This window comes from Numida meleagris, chromosome 1 (genome assembly GCF_002078875.1).
Source record: "Numida meleagris isolate 19003 breed g44 Domestic line chromosome 1, NumMel1.0, whole genome shotgun sequence".
Lineage (NCBI taxonomy): Eukaryota > Metazoa > Chordata > Aves > Galliformes > Numididae > Numida > Numida meleagris.
In genome coordinates, this window is record NC_034409.1 from 184,565,072 (window position 1) to 184,584,139 (window position 19,068).

Consider the following 19,068-nt stretch of genomic DNA (forward strand, 5'->3'; position numbering starts at 1 on the left):
CAATGCAGTGAATATTTTATGGCAAGGACTGACTTATGAAGGGCACTTCACAGATTCTTGTTCCTATAGAGCATTTCTAAGCCACTCTGAGCTACATTTCTACCTTTTTTTCATTTTAAAAGCAACTGAATATTCAAATGCACTTTTGTATTTTAAGTGTAATTTCTAATTACATGCACAATTGCTAATCCATCTGTTTACTACATACTGTAAACGTCTGCAGTTATATATGCTTGAATAATTATTGAAAATTAAATATTGTAAACAGTCAAATTAATTTCTTTCAGCATACTAAATTGCAGGAAGGCTGCAAGATGATAAAATATGACTTGCCCTTACACATGGAAGAAGTCACTCTTACACCACACCTCAATGAACGTGCTTATTGCTGTGCAGGAACTGATAGGAAACTTTTTAATCCAAAAATTTCTAACAAGAAGAGTCTGAAAAGCTCCATTACAGTCTGCTATCAGTGAAAGAGTGATTTAAAAAGAATGTGGTCTGCAAATGTTTCAGCCGTGTTGATACAAGAAAAGGATGTTCTGTATGCAAGGCAAGTTGTTAACAATTTCTTATTTTTGTACTGTTAGAAGCACTGTAGGAATATATATAAAAAAATGAGTTAAATAACTTTTTTCTTTCACTGATTTATTTATAAAGTTGCATGGTAAAAATGGAATTTTAGAGAAGCCTAGAGCAGGAAAATACTGGACTACACAGATGTATATTTGAATATATATATTACCTGTTCCCAGAACAGAGATGGCCTTTCTTCCCACCTTTCTGTACAAAACTGAGCTTTGCCATCATGACCTGTACTCCTCAGAAATGGACATTTTGGGCTCAAACTTCATTTGTAATGCATTTATAGGTTTTCAGAGCAGGTAAGACCATCTATTTTGAGCACCTGCATAACAGCATTTGTGGACTTTCACTGCCCAGCCCCTGCTTTATGGACTGTAACTTCAGAACAGCAGCTTTACTGCTAATATTATCCTGAGACAGAAAAATATGATTTTTTTCTGGTCTGAATTTCTCTAACTTCACCTTCCGCTGACTTTTATGCCTTTTATCTTTGAGATGAAAGAAAACTACATCCCTGTGTAGACACCAACAAACTATGAAGGCATCACCTCTTGAAGCTTTCTTGACAAATTAAACAGGCTGAATTTCTTCAGCTTCTTAGCAAGGCAGTAAAGATTTTAGGTTTTAAAAAAGGCAACTGAGAAACTTGGCGATGTGATCCTTTCAAGTGCTTGGCTTGACACAGGATGCAGGCATGCTTGAAAAGAGATGAGGATCTCTGAATCTGACAGACTTCTAACTTCTTCATTTAAAAGTGAGTCCTAACACCTACACAACGAGGAAGAACATTTAGGATTATAACTCCAGGACAAATGGCTACAGCTATCACAGATGTTACACACCAGCAATGGGATGTTGGGTACCCAGACACCTTCCTAAATCTCACTCTGGCCATAGACAACACGACTTCCTCTAAATTTTCCCTACAAAAATACCCTTGAGCTATGGTTTTGAAAGAAGGAACTGAGATGCTATGTTAGATATTTTATTTTTTAACTCTGTTGAGAGGACTAGCCAGCTTTTTCCTGAAAATAAAGGAATTTCACCTTTCAAGAGCACAGCTGGGCACTTTGTTTGAAAAGCTCAGCCTTACTAGGAGGCTCTTCGTACACAGTCTACTGAATCTGCAACTAAGCACTTTTATTCTAAGACTGCTGCTGTCTTTCTTCTCTCATAAAAAAGAAAGAGGAGAGGAGGAAAAAACTCTAAAATTATATACATGCTATGAAAGGAAAAATTCAAGAAAAAAATACACCTTCAAAAATCCTTCCATTTCCAAAAAAGCCTGAAAAAAAATACTTTGCAACTTGGACAAAAATTTGGCATAAAAATATAGATACATATAAATGAATTATATGCTTTATGTAGAAAGACATCTGAGAGATGGGCAGGGGAATGTCTCTGTGGATGCAGATGCAGATGCACCCACTGCCAGCTCAGCTGGAGGTGGCAAGGAGCTGAGGAGCCGACACCTATGAGACAGAAGAGAGGAGGCCAAGAACTGCACCCACTGCACCAGTGCACACATGAAAATGCCAACCACATCCTGAAGCCCATTCATACAGCAAGACTCAGGAGGAAACCGCTTGAATGCCAGGTTGTAGCCAAGAGCTGAAGGCACAGTGCAGGCCGGGACAGCAGCGCAGGGCCGCTCCGCTCCCCAGAAGGCCAAAGCCTTCGCAGACCCCATCATGAGGCTGCCATGCACCCTGGCAAACATAATTAGCCTTTTTAGTGCAGAGACAGTGCTGTGTGAGGGTGGCTGAACTGCCGTGCGCTTCCAGTTCTGATGGGATCCATCAGCCACATACCATGACACCACTGCTTTCCTCTCCCATTCCTGTGACCATTTAGGGCGAACCCCTTCTACCACCTCCTTCCTGCCCTGCCCAGTGCCAAGATGCACAGCCCTAGGACAATGGTGTGGGCACACACAGGCACACCAGCGAGGTGGTGGAATCACTATCGGTGGAGATGTTCAAGAAGAGGGTAGATGTCGGACTGGGTGAAGTGTTTTAGCAATATGATGGTGATGGGCTGACAGTTAGACTGCGTGATCTTAATGGTCTTTCCAACCTTACTGATTCTAAGATTCTGTGAGTCTCTTTTCACAATGTGGTCTCAACTCCCTGAAGGATGATCAATACTGCCTTGGCTTTTCTTCTGGCATCTCCATCTGCTTTTTCCCATCTGTTGTCTCAGGCTCTCTTTAGACTGCAAGTTTTTTGGTGCAGCGACCATCTTTTACTCCATTTACACTGCCAAGCTCAGTGGGGTGCTGCCTCATGATTGCCACTATGAAGGTGCTACAAAACTGCAAATAAATACTTTAAAAAGTCATATTTTCAGCTTACCAGGAGGCAGCACAGGTTTTGCTTTTCCTCACAGAATTCTTCTTAGTTCTGAATTATTTCTAAATACTAAATGAAGAATAAAAATCAAAAGAAGTCTCTCATTTTACCATGCAGCACTCTATACAGAGAAATAAAGGTATCTTGAAGGCATAGGGTTTTTTTGTTGTTGTTGTTTTGTTGTTTTTAGTCAAAAGCATTCTCAGTGGTAAAGGTGAGAGTTCATGATGACGAAAGCCAAATACACACACAGTCCAATTCTTTGTGAATCACTCTTCAATATGGAGCATTTTTTGTTTGAGAGAATGTCTTTATACAGACATTTCAATCAAACGTATCTTATTCAGCTTTTCATCTCTTGCCTTATGTTTGCTGGTAAGCAGAAAACAGCCTCTCTACAGAAACTTTCCTTTCTCTGACATCTCTGTTTTCCCATTAAATCTTTTAGCAAATTCTCAGCGCTGTGTTTCTGTTGTTAACAGAACAGCAAGTCAAAGAGGTTAGGTTGATGCCTTGCAGGGTGTTTGTAAAATCCCAGCTATTCTGCACAACAATTCTGTGCAAAAAGCGAAAACAGAAGTTTTGGAGGTGGAGAGGAAGCTTCTTCCTCTCCAGCATAAATAACTGGATGGAAATGCCTTTTAGATCCTCCCTCCCCAACACCAGGTAGCGGGAGGGGAGAACAAATTAGACAGATGGGAGCTGAGCTCATGGGAGGGTGATGGAACCACTGTATCCAGCTGGTGAACGAAAGCCTACATCTAAATCTGCCTATTTCCTCTTTGATGCCAGGCTGTGTGTCACTCAGTGGAGGACTCTCTCCTCATCAAATCAACTCAAACTAAGGGGCTTACAAGCATAACAGTTCAGATCATGGGCACCTCACTCAGTCAATGGTGCAGTTTGTCCCTGAGAACTACTCTGCAGTTAATTTTGGTCATGTGGCTGCTTTATTTTTTTTCCTTTAATATATAACATTCCCTTAATCAGTTTGGATTACATTAAGTATTACAAGAAAAATGAAAAAAAAAAAAGATAAATCCCATAAGAAATTATAGACTCACTTGAAAAATATCTACTGCATCACGTTCATCTAAGCCGCTAATACTATCTAACATTTTTCCATCCCTGCACCTATTTTGGGTAATCTTTTGTGTGTTTATTCTCTCTGTTTAATCAATCTAATTCACACATATTGAATAGATTAAATTTAGCAACAATTATTCCCAGTGTCATTTGTAATATGTTCCCAGGTTCCATCTCAAGAACTGCCTCAAATTCAGAGAATAATAATGAAAATGAGAAACTTCTTCCTCAGTTGTCTCTCCCAAAGGATCTCTCTGAATAATGTAAAGTCATGGGCACACGTTTCTTCAGAGATTAAAAAAATTCTCTGTCTTCACTAACATAAATAAACTGAACATTTCTGAGCAATGACAATATTCTCTCATAATAATATCTGCTAAAGGATAAGATGGCCAAATTCTTGGGTGGTATAAACCATATCACTCAGACAGAGTTTTAGCACCGTAAGCACCTGTGTTTCTCTAATAAACTATTTTTTTCAAATACTGCACATTTTATTATTACACAGTGTCTGTGATTCAAGTGAAGGTCAGAAAATATGAGCATATGGTGAATGGAAGCAAATTAATTATAGCTAAAATATTCTCTTGCAGAGCAGACTTACATTTATCTTTTGGGTATTGTGGCTACATTAAGAAAAAAGTGAACGTGCACTGATGTTCATACGCTGTTATTAAGTTGAAGTTTGGGAAATACGCAGTTTTAAAACCAAATAAATCTCTTAAAGATCTGAAAAGCTACTTGTTGATGGCCATACAAATAGATCACTGTAGCACAGATTCCTTGCATGTAAATGATCTGACAAAAACATGAAATTTCTCTTATATGGCAACAAACGCATAGCAGACAATGACACTGACTCATTCACAGGATGCAATGAGTAAAAATGTTCTTGCAAAGACAATACAAAGAAACGTACTGGTGAGAAACAAAGAGTATGATCGTGTGGGGGCAGCCTGGGATGTGAGAGCTCCGGTTTTGCCTCATCGCCCCACAACATCAGACAAGCTGACAAGCTGCTGTGCAAGCATTAGGCTGATGGTGATGGGCTTCACTTCACCCTCCCAAGGGACATGAGTCAGCTCTGTCTCTACATGCCTTGGAGGCCTCATTAGAGCCATCCGGGTCCTGCACATGGACAAACAGGAATCCTTCTTTGCCCTTGGGCATCCCAGGCTTGCCTTTGGGCAAGAGAGGAGGAGCTGAAGGGCAGGGATGGGAAATGGTGGAGTAATTGGAAAGAGGGTAGGAAACAGGTGCTCCTACATGCCCGCCCAGGGAACTTCTGTGCACATGTAGGGATCCTGAGAGGGAGGAGGTGTAGGGTCAGCACTGAAGGTTCAGTGAGGCAGCCTGGGCCCTCACCAGAAAGGCTTTAAGTTATACGTGGCCAGTGGCTTGAAGGTAAATTAAGACTATATCTTCACTATTAGCATAGCTTATCAGTAGCTCTCTTTTCCTCAGTTTCTTGTTTGCGCAAAAGGAGCAACAGTGCTGCTCTGTCTCACTGCATGGCATGAAGGACTCTGCTACCAAGAGAAGAGGCAGCATGCAAGTACAACAGGCGAGTAAGTACAGATATTGTAGAAGCCACGGGACGATGAATGTGAAAATATCGTTACAAGACCAGAGTCCCTTACAGGGAAACTTTTTAAATTTAAGTGGGAGCTCTAAGATTTCTGCAGAAAGTTTTGTATAAGATGAAAGCTGTGATTAGGGGGGTCTTCCAATATTTAACCCCCAGATACTGCTTTATTTTTATACATATATGTCTTCTGTTAAATTAAGCTCAGTGCATCTAGACATATGGCGATGCGATCTGTACAATTATACTGATAAGGTCACATACTTAACTGGCAAGAACTGGCAACAGCGTTACTAACTTCAAAGAAGTTGTGTCAATCTTACCAGTGAGAGAAAGCCACTCTCATTAGCACAGAGAGAAGGGGGAAAGTGATGGGAGAATAATTTCACAGGAGATAATTATCCTTGGTTATAACAGTGTAATTCTAATGGAGACAGAGAGTCAGAGAGAGAAGAGGAAAAATAACATTAATCTGCTATTAACCTTAGCTGTGATCAGACCAGTTCAGCTGTATTGCAAGGTGATGAAGCTTTGCAAGTTTATTAGGTGCTGACGCAACCTCCTATGTGATGGAAGACAAGGGAAAATTAACAGTTTGCAATTACTGACATCATAATGGCTTATACAAACACACCTGTCTTTACCATTGCTCCCTCTTCTTATTCCCATTTCTGAACTATTTTTTTTTAAATATTCACATACAGCATAGGTCAGTTCCATTTTTTCTGACAGGAAATGTCTCCATCCCTGTTTTTAAGTACTGAAGACGGCTGTTACCCTGGGAGCAAATACTGGCTCCAGGCTTTGCTTCTAACTTCCAGACCACAAAGAGATGCGAGAAAATACTCATACAATATGGTGAAGATACATCATTCAAGCTAGGAAAAGTGCCTGACCTAAGATGACAATATGAGCATACTCGCAGTAACTAAGGAAAAGATAAAAATGCTGATCCTATCATTATCTGCTCTGATAAGACTGCCAGTGGTGTCTGTTCTGATCCTAGAATTTGTCTACTTTGTCCAAAATCACCGGCACAATCAGTACCTCTGACTGCTGAGCAACAGCAAAATGCGAGTTACTTGACTGATTAAAGAGCAGTAGCAGATCAAAAGAAACCAAAAGTCATTATCCCCCTACCCCAAGCCTTCACCTCACCTGGCCTAACATCACAGCTTTACTTTCCTCCCTGGAAGCTCCTGGCACACCCACAGGGTTCTGCATGAGCACCATACTCACAGGCTCCACGTCTCAGCATCCATAACTCGCAAACCTAATTTCCCTTGCCTGAGTTCAGGCTTGGGCCACAAGCAATTACTGTAACGTAAGGGCATTCACTGCTATTATCGTAATAATGCGTGCCGGGATATGACAAGTATCCATAGACTTGTGCATGTGTTTAACAGGGTCGTGACTCAATATTTATGGTACATAGTTTTAGCCAATAATCTCAGTTATGCTTGTCATTGATAATAATTTTATCAAGAGTATTTGTCTACCTGGAAGTGAATGCAACGGTCCTCATTACAAATTAGTGAAGGAACGGAACAACCTATGAAAAAGACAGATGGTTTCTTGACCAGTTCTGACTGGACAAGGCTTCTGGAAATGCACGAACACAGAATCAGACTGACAGACAGAAGGTGACAGTCAGCCAGAGCTGTGAATATGATAGAAGTCTGCTTTCCTGATGTTTTTGAAAATAACACAATAGTTGTAACATACAACATGATCGATTTATGGGATTAATAGCAAAAATTCCTGCTGTTTCAGAATATGTATTGAGGCTGGGCAGGAGGGACTTATTTTTCAGCAGGGAAATGTTGAAGCAGTTCAGCATGGGACTGCAACTGGTGATGGACTAAGGTTCCTAACATCTGTGGGGAGATCATTCCCCACTGGCATGGCATTAACCCAAGATCTGTACTTCCCTGCTTTGCTCTCCTATCAGGCAGTAACCTTTTCCGTGAGCAAACACAGACTCACGGGCTTATGCCACACTGCTGCCCTTCCTACTTATAAGTCTCTACTGAATCAAATAGGGAGTTCAGGTTAAAAAATGTTTATTGAGTAAGTGAGGACACAATAGACCAGTCAAGTCAATGGGAATTGTCACAAAGCTTCTTATTGTGAAAGAGGGAAAAAAGGTCATCATGGAGATCTAAAGAAAGGTTAAAATCTCTATATGCCTCGTTTGAATCTTCTGATTATTAAAAAAATGGCATTTATGAGCAGTATTGTATCTGCTAATGCAGTTTTAAAAGAGGCACTTGATATCAGAGCCATCCAGCAAGCCCAACTCTATTCAGCGCTTCAGGAATCAAAACCCACTGCTAGCAGAAATCAGGTCTATTCAGCAGAGGTGATAAAGCTGGATTTATTATTTTATTAATAACAGCATTACTGTAGCCTCAACTGAGGTGACACAGTTCACACCTTTATCCCCTCCACAGATAATACACACAGAGTGTGGAGGAAATCACAGCCATGGAAGAAGGAAGAGATGGGCGAGCAGAGCCCAAGCTTTCTCATTTTTTTTTATGGAACCAGTGGTCTGGTACTAGATGATAGTACTTAATCTAAAGGAGTTTTCTATTCCTCTTCAACCTATGATTTTAGTGATGTTCTTCTTTACTGTGAGACTGGTGAGGTGCTGGAACAGGCTGCCCAGAGAGGTTATGGATGTCCCGTCCCTGGAGGTGTTCAAGGCCAGGTTGGATGGGGCCCTGGGCAGCCTGGTCTAGTATCAGATGTGGAGGTTGGCGGCACTGCCTGTGGCAGGGGGGTTGGAGGTTGATGATCCTTGAGGTCCCTTCCAATCCAAGGCATTCTATGATTCAATGATTCAATGATTCTATGATTCTATGTTGCTCTTTCTTTTTATTTACCTATGAATACATGACTGCGCATGGATGTCTATGAATGCTGACATGCCTGAAAAATCAATACCTTGCATTTTCAGAGCCTGTTTGATCTGCAAACTTCATATGGTGGACAAATTTTCAGAACAATTGCATGAGGTCAGAAAATATTTCCGCTTGGAAAAAAAAAAAAGAAAAGAAAGAAAAACAGTGAGTTTACATGACTCATTCAAAATCAAAAGAAGAGTCTGTGTCACTGCTGAGCTGCAGCTCAGGAGTTAATTGAGAATGTGCTCCGGGGAGTAAATATGCACTGGCAAACAGATGGACTTGATGATTTACATCCTTTCCTCCCTGTTATTTTTTTTTTACTAATTATTATTATTATTACTATTACTATTGTTGTTATGACAAGTTCCTTGAGGCAACCATTTTGTCAAATATGTTGTACAGCACCTGGTAGGTTGCTAGGTCCCACTGACTAATACATAACTGCAACATCTCTGGTCCTTTGATTTGCGAGCTGCTAACCCCAAGCTCAAACCACCGGAAATATGGTGTCAAGTAAAGAACGAGCCATCCCAAAGTAGAAATTAAAGCTTTTAAAATACTCAGAAGCTCAATTTTCAATAGTTAGCATATAATAAAGAAGTCATTAAGAGTTATACTTTAAATAATATTGAGAGGTAAAAGAAAAGAGAGTAGATCGTTTAGTATGTGTTGATATAACATAAATTACAGAAAATGGAAGCTAGCAAACGCGCTAAGGGAATTACATTTTAACATTCTGTGTTAGTTATGGATAGTTACAGATCAGTTATGATATATTGGGCTGGACTGTGCAACTGTTAGAGAACTCAGTATTTGTACAGAGCCGGATATAAAATAAAATAAAATGAAAGCCAACTCTATTGTGGGCTGCATATAAAGAAGTGCAGCCAGCAGGGTGAGGGAGGTGATCCTGCCCCTCTACCCTGAGATGGTGCGGCCTCACCTGGAGTACTGCATCCAGATGTGGAGTCCTCAGTACAGGAGAGACATGGCCCAGAGGAGGCCACAAAAATGATCCAAGGGATGGAACCTCTCTACGAGGACAAGCTGAAAGAGCTGGGTCTGTTCAGCCTGGAAGAGAGAAGGCTGCAAGGTGACCTGAGAGTGGACTTTCAGCATCTAAAGGGGAGCTACAGAAAAGAAGGGGACAGACTCTTTACTAGACTCTGTGGTGACAGGACAAGGGGAAATGATTTCAAGCTTGAACAGGGTAGATTTAGGTTAGATATAAGGAAAGTCTTTTATAGTGAGGCTGGTGAGGCACTGGAACAGGTTGCCCAGAGATGTAGTGGATGCCCCATCCCCTGTGACTTTCAAGGTGAGGCTGGATAAGGCCCTGGGCAACCTGATCTAGCTGTAGGTGTCCTTGTTCAATGCAGGGGAGTCAAACTAGATGACCTTTAAAGGTCTCTTCCAACTCTAAGGATTCTATGATTCTGTAACAGAAAGGAGATTAAAGTCTTCAAATTCATTATTAATTTAAGAGATCTACAATCAGTGGTTGCTTCCATCACAAAGTTTTACATGATCTTGCACAGGTCGCTGAGTTGGAGAGGGCCTGGGAACACCTGATCAGGTCTAGTGTGTGACATCCCTGTCCATGGCAAGGCGGTTGGAACTAGATGATCTTTAAGGTCCCTTCCAAGCCAAGCCTGTCTTCAGTTCTGTGATTCTGTGATCCTGTGAATGGCAATGAGGACGACACAATCTGCACAGCTGTCGCACAGCACATGGAGCTGCTGAACATGGCACTACACCAACCCTGTGTGGGAGATACCGCCAGGCTCACTGCAGAAGGAGCTTCCAGCAGGGAGGGAGTTGAGATCCCAGTTTGATCACTGTAGCCCCTAACATGTCCTGGAGGGAGATGGCAGCTTAGAATACAGTTTAAAAAACCAACCAAACAAAACCAAAACAAAACACCCCCCCCACACACAAAAGCACAACCAACCAAACCAAAAACTACTGCCCTTCATTTACAAGATGCCTTCAGGTCTAATTTCATGGGATTTTTAAAAAAAGTTTAATAGCAATAGGAAGTTTTAAACACCCCTTGCTTTATGGAACCAACAAATATTTGTCTTTCCACTGACTGAAGGCAGCTTGAGTTTAAAACTAAAAGAACTCAAAGTCTGCAAGTAGCAGAGACTAAGTTGCTTCTGCTTCCATTCATCATCCATATGGTCCTTTGCTTAACTCAAAGTACAGCATGAATGTCAATAATTGGATTATTAAGATGACTGAAATGTGCTTCCCAGAGCAAGATGTGTCCCTCTGAAATGTTACCAACCTCAAAATCCCAGCAGAACTTAAAAAAAATCTGGAATATTTAAGATTTTTTCTTCCTCTGCTGGAAAAAAAGCAACAACATAGAAAAACTTGGGCCTTGGAGAACAAGCATTTATCACAGAGTTCCAGGAGTGTTCTCTTGAATATAGAAGACAGAAGTATCTGTAAAAATTGGGAGCTATGGCAGGAGGGTGAAATGCAGGTTTTATACGGCACGGCAAATGGGGCATTCAGTCCCAGCAGGATCCTACGCTGTCTCAGTAAGTGCAGAAGAAAGAAAGGCCTTCAAAGAGGTATCTTCCTTAATTCATAGCAATTAAAACCTGACACTCACTACTCCTGAATTAGGTTATATAAATATTAATACTACTTCAGTCCAAAAACATCCCGTCTCTGCCAAATCTTGACGCAGCATGTGACAGTTCAGAGACAACTTCCAGAAGCTGAGAATTGCTGCTCTGAAATGATATGTTGACCTTCACACACAATTTCTAACCCCACTAGTGCAACATGCTTTAAAGCCTCAGCAAATACTGTTTGGGGAATGCCAGGGGTCTGTCTTTGTTAAAACATGGCCAGCAAGAGCCAAAGCAAGGTGTAAACAACATTCTCAGACACACCAGTATGAATGTAGAGTAAACTCATTAACATCAACAGAATCGCTGTGCGTGAGAGCTAAGTTTGGTCTGCTGGAGTGTTAGTTAAAATATCTTTAATCTAATCAACACAAGACTGAAGAGAATCTTATTGGGTTTGTCCAATATATGCGGAACACTAAAAAAAAATAATGTAGTGCTTTGAATTAAAATTCATTATTTTCTTCAGAGCACAGAAACTAATAAATCAATGCAGTAAATTACCACTGTGCTGTGCTGTGAAATTAACACCCATATATGTGAAATAAAAGAATAATTTATGGCTCTAATCAATCATTTTTTGTATAACTCCATCACACGTTTTATTTACCTTCTTCCACAAGCTACTCACCACGAAATAACTCACCAGGCTGGGAGCTGCCATGGCATCCCATGGGCTCGGTCCCTCTGCCTGCCCGGTCCCTGGCCGCAGCCCCATATCCCAGCCCCCACCAGGGCTGCTCCTCCAACCACAGAAGCTAAACACAGGGAGCTCATGCCCTGGTGAGACCAAGTCCTCCCCTGCACAAAAGTTAAGGTAAGAGGGGGAAGCCCAGGCTCCACATGAACCCCACCAGGTGTTAGGTTGACCCTGATGACAGACAGGCAGTGTGCCAGACGGTGGGAACACTTCCATCGCTGCTGGGTGCACGATGTCACTGAGAAACAAAGGCACAGGAATCACTATGCCTTTCCCTGCAGTAATGTAACCAAGAGAGTCATTCTCAGCTATTTGAAAAACCTGTTAACCACCCCCTCACAAAAATGTGTATCGCAATACCCCTTGCCCAGTAAAACTGAAGAAAAACCCTGATTTGCTGAATTGGACGCTAAGCTGTAGAAATAGGCTCCACCAGGCTGCAGAACAAGGCTCCCTTGTTCTCGAGCGTGGGTGATTTATGGTTTCACACGTACTCATGTGTGACATTATTCACTTAGTGCTTGTACCTATGAATATCAGCTCACAAGATAAAAGTGCGCTCTGAGGCACAGAACGATGCTTGGCCATGTGCTAGGAGAAAAAAACTGAGGTGAGAAAACAAAGACCTTCCTGTGAGATGACACCAGTGAGCTGCACACGGGAGGGCTGCATGCAACCCCATCCTCCTCCTGCACACACAGGTGGCTCAGACCTTAAACAACCCCTATAAACCCCACACATGCTCCAGTAGGACCCCAGAGGCCCATCTGCACCCACAGCAGAGGTGGGGTGCTGGTAGCGTGCTGGTCTTGCTTTCACAGCTCTCTGGCAGACCTTGGCTCCTGGGGGAGCAACTCCTCCTCTCTGCTCTATGCGGAGCAGCCTCACTTCGAGCACAGGGTGCCAAGTTTGGGCACCGAAATATAGGAAGCACAAAAAGCTATTAGAGAGAGTTCAAAGGAGGGATGCAAAGTGTCTAGAGGGGAAAAGATATATAAGGAGTGGCTGAGGTCCCCTGGTTTGTTCAACCGAAGCAGAGCAGGCTGAGGGGAGGCCTCATGGTGGCTGCAGCTCCTCACAGGGAGCGGAGGGGCAGCGCTGAGCTCTGCTCTCTGTTCCCAAGGTAACAGCATGGAGCTGTCAGGGGATGGTCAGGTGGGGGCTATGGAAAGGTTCTGCACCAGAGGGCAGTGGGCATGGCCCCGAGCTGCAGGAGTTCACGGAGCAATTAGACAATGCTTTTTGATGTGGAGCCAGGACTCGATGACCCTTGTGGATCCCTTCCAATACAGGATATTCTGTTATTCTAGGATTTTCCAAGCAGGTTCAAATGCATGGTGTTTACTTGCAGTCTGACATACTTAAAGTATCCATCCAGAGTTGGGCCAGTCTATAATCATAGAATCACAGAATGGTTTGGGTTGGAAGGGACCTTTAAGATCATCTAGTTCCAAACCCCCTGCTATAGGCAGGGACACCTCCCTCTACACCTGGTTGCTCACAGCCCCATCCAGCATGGCCTTGAATGCCTCCAGGGAGGGGGCATCCACAGCCTCGTCTCCTGTTCCAGGGCCTCACCACACTCACAGTAAAGAATTTCTTCCTAATATCTAGTCTAAATCTACCCTCTTCCAGTTTAAAACCATTTCCCCTCATCCTGTCACTCCATGCCCTTACAAAAAGTCCCTCCCCAGCTTTCCTGTAGGCCCCCTTCAGGTACTGGAAGGCTGCTATAAGATCTCCTTGGAGCCTTCTCTTCTCCAGGCTGAAGGGCCCCAACTCCCTCAGCCTGTTCCCATAGGGGAGGTGCTCCAGCCCCCTGATCATCTTTGTGGCCCTGCTCTGGATCTGCTCCAACAGCTCCATGTCCTTCTTGTGCTGGGGGCCCCAGAACTGGATGCAATAATGTTGAAAGTTACAGGTTTTCTTCTAAAAGGTTTCTTGTACCTACAGACAAAGCATACAAGGAGTACCATTGTCTCCACTATTCACATAATGAATTAGGACACAAAAAACTTGCATGGCTTGGCTGCATTTACAGTTCTGTATCAGAAACAGGAATAAATCCTGGACTCCCTGTACACCTGTTCAATGCTTTACCGGAATGGCAACATGCTGCAGTAGTACTTGTGCCTCAAGAAATTTCCACGACTTGAATGAGCTATACAGCTACTGAAAAAGAGCTCCAGAACTGTCTTGAGCTCAGATGATAGTCATTCACAGTGGTAAATCCAGTGAGAGATTTACCCTGAGCACATCAGCTGAGCCCCATCAGTTGGGTGCTGCAGAAATATCTGAGTGCCATAAAAGCACCCACATGCTTCAGAACTTCCTGTCTCCAGTTGAAGCCAACTTCTCCTGCATCCCAGAAAAGGACATAAAAAGTGTGTAACGGGGCCTCCATGCTGCCTTTTGACACCCAGTGAGTCACAGCAGAATGGTGTCAATTTGCTGGCCCTGTTAAAACTCTCAAACCAACAAAGAAAATAAAAGATCCCTTCTCACAAATGACTGCTCTCACTCAAGCCACACTCACTTCCATCATCACATATTTGGGTTCACATTAAACCTTTAAATCTTGATTATACAGCACGTTGCCACATTTACGGCTGCTGTGCAAAGTGCTCCATGAGTTATAGCATCACTGAGTCCCAGCAAGCATGCTGAGCCGGCACGCTACAAATCTCTTTTGCATGTGCAAAGTCACTGGTATAAAAGACCAGAGCCTAAATCACTGTGTTTGCAAAGGTAATTCCCTGCAGAGAAGGCCTGGCCAGAGATTTTGGGGATGTTTTCTAGGCAGACCCATCAGGCTTTTGCTCCTGGGACACCAGCCTCCTGTTGGGAGGAAAGCTCTGAGCTGAGCACGGGGAGGGCAGAACTCGCCGTGGTTCAATACTTCACAAGGGAAGACGAAATCCTTCTGTTCAAGCGACAGAACTCTTTTTTTTTTTTGGGACTAGGGGCTTCAGAGTGCACACACTCCATCAACCTGATAAAAGGGAAAACAAACAAGAGAAGGGGCAGCCTTGGCAGCTCACACTGCTCTGTGTTTGGCACCAAGTGGGCTGGATGGAAGGGGATGATTTATCCCCACATGCAGAAAGGCACTGGCTGGGAGCCTCACCTAATGCAATGGGGGACCACAGGGGTTGCCAAAACGGTAAAACGTTAACCATGCTGATGCCTTTTAGTTCTCAGAAAGCAATTTTCTCAGCACAAAATGAAGATGAACCATCCTCAGGATCAACTGCAATTCAAGAGGATGATGCTTTTGGTCTGGCATGATCTGCTCCAGCATGGGAAGGAGCCACCTCACACCCTGTGCTGCTGGAAGCAGCCAGCATCGAGCACCCACCTCTGGGTGGTGCACTGAAACCCAGTGCTGTGTGGACAAGTGGAGTTGTGCTGAGCAGGATGCTCTGCAGTAGGAGCCAATGGCAGGGATGTGCATGCATTAAACATGGCAGAGCCCTAATTCTGCTATTTTGCCCATATGGGATTTCTGGGGCCGGGGGAGGAAGGGAAGGGATGCAGATGGAAGAGCCATCTTCGGCCACTTCAAGTGTTGAAAATGAGTGAGATATGTGCCTTAGGGCTCAGCAGATTGAACAAAGTGAACACACATGTTCTATGATTTCTTCACCTGGGCTTGTGCCTGAATGATCCCGATCCCTTCTTATGCTACGCATAGCATTAGACTTGCCCAGCCAAATGGTGAGAAGTTATTTAGTGAATATCATTTTCTTACACCACAGAAAAAATACCCCCTCTCAGGTGTATTTCTTTTGTTTCTCTAGCTGCTTAGAAATTTGCAGCAGGTATATATTAACTTGAAAAAAAAAAGTCAGAACAAAACCAGGAGCATGAGAACTGCGTGGATCCTCTGAGCTACTTTGACACAGATCAGCCTACTTCTGGGAAACAGCCGCTTGACTCTTCAGCTCCAGCCCACACTGTTGGGTCAGACAGTTTCCCTGTACGGTCCACGAGCAATGGCAGATGGTAAGTGCTGGAATGAGGACTGCTTGTGACCAAACTCAGGCAGAAACCCAATGGAGCACCCCTGACGTTGGGTGACGACTCGTGGGGCAACGCCCTCACCTGCACAGCTCAAGGGTGGCACCGAGAGCACTATGATGCCCAGGGTTGCTCCAGCACAGTGGGGCTGGGACAGCCAACCACAGCTCCACAGATTTTTTTTAAAGGCTGAAAGGATTTTTAGATCATCTGAATTGTCTTTTCATATGAAACAACCTCTTCAATTGCACCCAGCTACCGTTACACACAGCCTAATTACAGGCGCTTGCCAAGTGTCGTGCCACTCACTCCAGCAGAGCCACACCGAGTTACAAAGCACGAGGCTCTGCTTCACGAACTTCAACAGCTTGAATCTGCCTCCCAGCACTGCTCAGCAAAGTCTCATCCCTACAGACACAGAAAAGAGGCCACAGCCAGCAGCTATTCAGTGACCTACAGAAGAGCGATCATTGCAGCAGCACGTCTGCGCCGCATCAGCTGCCGCGTGCTCATTTAGAAGTGCACAGGAGGATGCTTTAGGCACATAACTAACAAGAAAACACAACTTAGGAAAGCAATGCAACGCCAACAGATCCTGAAGGGGAGCAAGCCCATAAAGAACTAAATAGCATTTTCTGACCGCCATAAGGCAGTAGGATTTTGTTACCTGTTTTGGGATTGATTACGAAGAAATTCTGGGGATTTCCACTCGTAATCCGGTAAGCCAGTTTTTCATTAGTGCTGGAGTCAGGGTCCTGGGCTTGGATCTGAATGACAGATACATCCTTCGGGGAGTTTTCCATGACGGATGGGTAATAGATGGGTTCAGAGGTGAGCGGGGCATTGTCATTCACATCCTCCACCTCGATGTAGACTTCGATGGTAGCGTAGAGCGGGACGACCCCGTGGTCAGTCGCATACACTGTCAGCCAGTAGGACCTGGTTGTCTCCCGGTCAAGGACATCTGCTGTGTAGATAACTCCTGCAGAAAAACAGCAAGCAATGGATCTCAGCAATAGGATCAATGAAAAACCACATCTATTTTGATTGGGCTATACGATAGAACCGTATGCAGGTTTATTAAATGCTTCAACCTTACAAAACTAAATATGTGCACATAAAGAAAACATGGAAGTTGATCTCAGCCATTGCTTCCTGAAACCTGCTGAACATCTTGGCCCGTAAGTGTCCTAATGTCATAACCAGTTCTATGCTGGGGCTGTAGCTGAGTAACAGGAGCAATGCCATCATTTTCTGCTGGTGATGCAACCTTGTACAAACCTTGGTAGGGAAGGAGATCACCACTGGCTACGAATTGCACAAAGGAATATGGAGAAAACCGGAGCTCTACGATCAGTGCTAGCAATGAAGGTGTCTTTTTTGCCTTTTTTTTCTTTTTTTAAGAATCACACTGCCATGCAATGTGCTATGAAGTCTTAGGGAGGCTTTAGGGACGCTGTAACAGGCCCAGATGATCCTTCAGAGCTCCCAGCTCACAGCAGCACCCAGCTGAGAAGGCTCCAGGCAGGCTCAGCAGGGCAGGATGCAGGATGCCGGGAACCTCTCTTCATGCGCTACCTGCAGTTCAGTGGTAATTTATTATTACTCAGCTGCTGTCCAACAAATTATGCATCAAATTTGGCTTTTTAGAAATTAGTAATTATTCCATTTATGACCCTGGACGCAGCCATGACCTTTAGTTTAAAAGCAAACTGGAAAGTCTATTACGTTTCTTGAAGAGCAGCCATGAAAATGCCTGCCCTGTGCTCACGAGCCATCAGGGGATGGAATGGATTTGGTGGCCTGATAGAGCTTTGGACACCTAATGATCTAAACAGCCCTGGTGAAAACTTCCCTGGACGTTTTACAGGAGAACTCATCCTATGGTCCAAGTTACTAGTGAACTGAAGCATCGCTTTTATGAGGAGCAGCAGCAAGAGGCAGAGGAGGTAACTTTCATCCTCAGGGAGCACCACTCCCATCACAAGACAGAAAATCCCTGGGCAGAAGGGATGCTGCCAGCTCCTGGGAGTCAGGCTGCAGCTCCTGATGTCCCCACTCAAATCTGCTGGACAGAGGCCAACACAGGGCCACTGAAGGGTTACTGAGATATCTGGTGTACTTGTGTTCATCTTCTAGGACACACTTCTTTTTTTCATGTATTTTTTTCAACTTTGGGATTTTTTCACTGAGTTTTTAACACTAGTTTGAATTGACAGGTATTTTCCTACAGCTTTATCAACCATACAGAGAGAAAGGAAGAAGGAACAGTGCCAGTTTGAGCCACATATGGGCTTAGGTCTTTTTCCAAAACATCAGGTCAGAGATATATTATTCACCCAACAAAGGTGAGCAACATAGCATTGTAGGATAAAGGCAGAGTATTCTAAATATTCTTGTCAGTAGCCGGCTGTGCTACATAATGACTTTCTGTAGAAACATGGGTGAAATATGTAGCAAAGTGTGATGAAAATGCCTACAAGTCCAGAAGAGAAATTACATCTCAGGGATGAGAAGAGCCCGTAATAAACAACATCTTGTGGAAATAAATAAATAAATCCAAGTGGGCAAAAAAATGAGGCAAAAAAGGATGAACACTGGTGCTTCTCGAGATGTTGATTTATTCAGACGACAAGAAGAATTATTTTAGATCTTTAAATACAAATTGAAATGAGTGGGGTTTTCCCCCAGTGAGAGCAAGGAAGGTCTTAGCAGATTAACCTCTGTTTATGAAGCTGAATTTCACCAAAATTGAGACGCTAATAAATCTATCTTCTGAGTTTTTCCTTCATTTTATGACTCCTGGCAACAATTCCTTTCCGTTTGTGTATTTCAGATGGAAAGGGTCATGAAACAAGCGTTAGCAGCTGCCAATGGGGCTGCTACACTGATTCTCCTTTTTACTTTTGATTTATTAAAAGGTCTCAGATATAGATTAATTCCTTTTGCTCAATATGTCTTGTCATTTCACCTGTCAACACATAGCAGCTTGATAAATAGAGAAGAAAGTCTTCTCTCCCTTTCAGTTTTCCCAGGTGGGGACCCCATGTCACCCCTGGGATCACCTTCCCCTTCCACCCAAATGATCTGCACAAAGTTTATCCATGCTGACTTCCTGAGTATGGGGCTGAAGTTCACACCCACAAGAACACACACAAGAGTATTTAACCCATACATATGGGTG

General features: G+C 43.4%; 1 protein-coding gene across 1 annotated transcript in view; it reads right to left on the bottom strand.

Annotated features, from left to right (window-relative positions):
• The window catches only part of FAT3 (FAT atypical cadherin 3), a 347,711-nt gene that overhangs the window by 211,365 nt on the left and 117,278 nt on the right, over positions 1 to 19,068 (bottom strand). Inside the window, exon 3 of the mRNA XM_021382213.1 lies at positions 16,552 to 16,866. Within this exon, the coding sequence (XP_021237888.1) occupies positions 16,552 to 16,866 (315 nt within the window). The remainder of the gene's footprint in view (positions 1 to 16,551; positions 16,867 to 19,068) is intronic.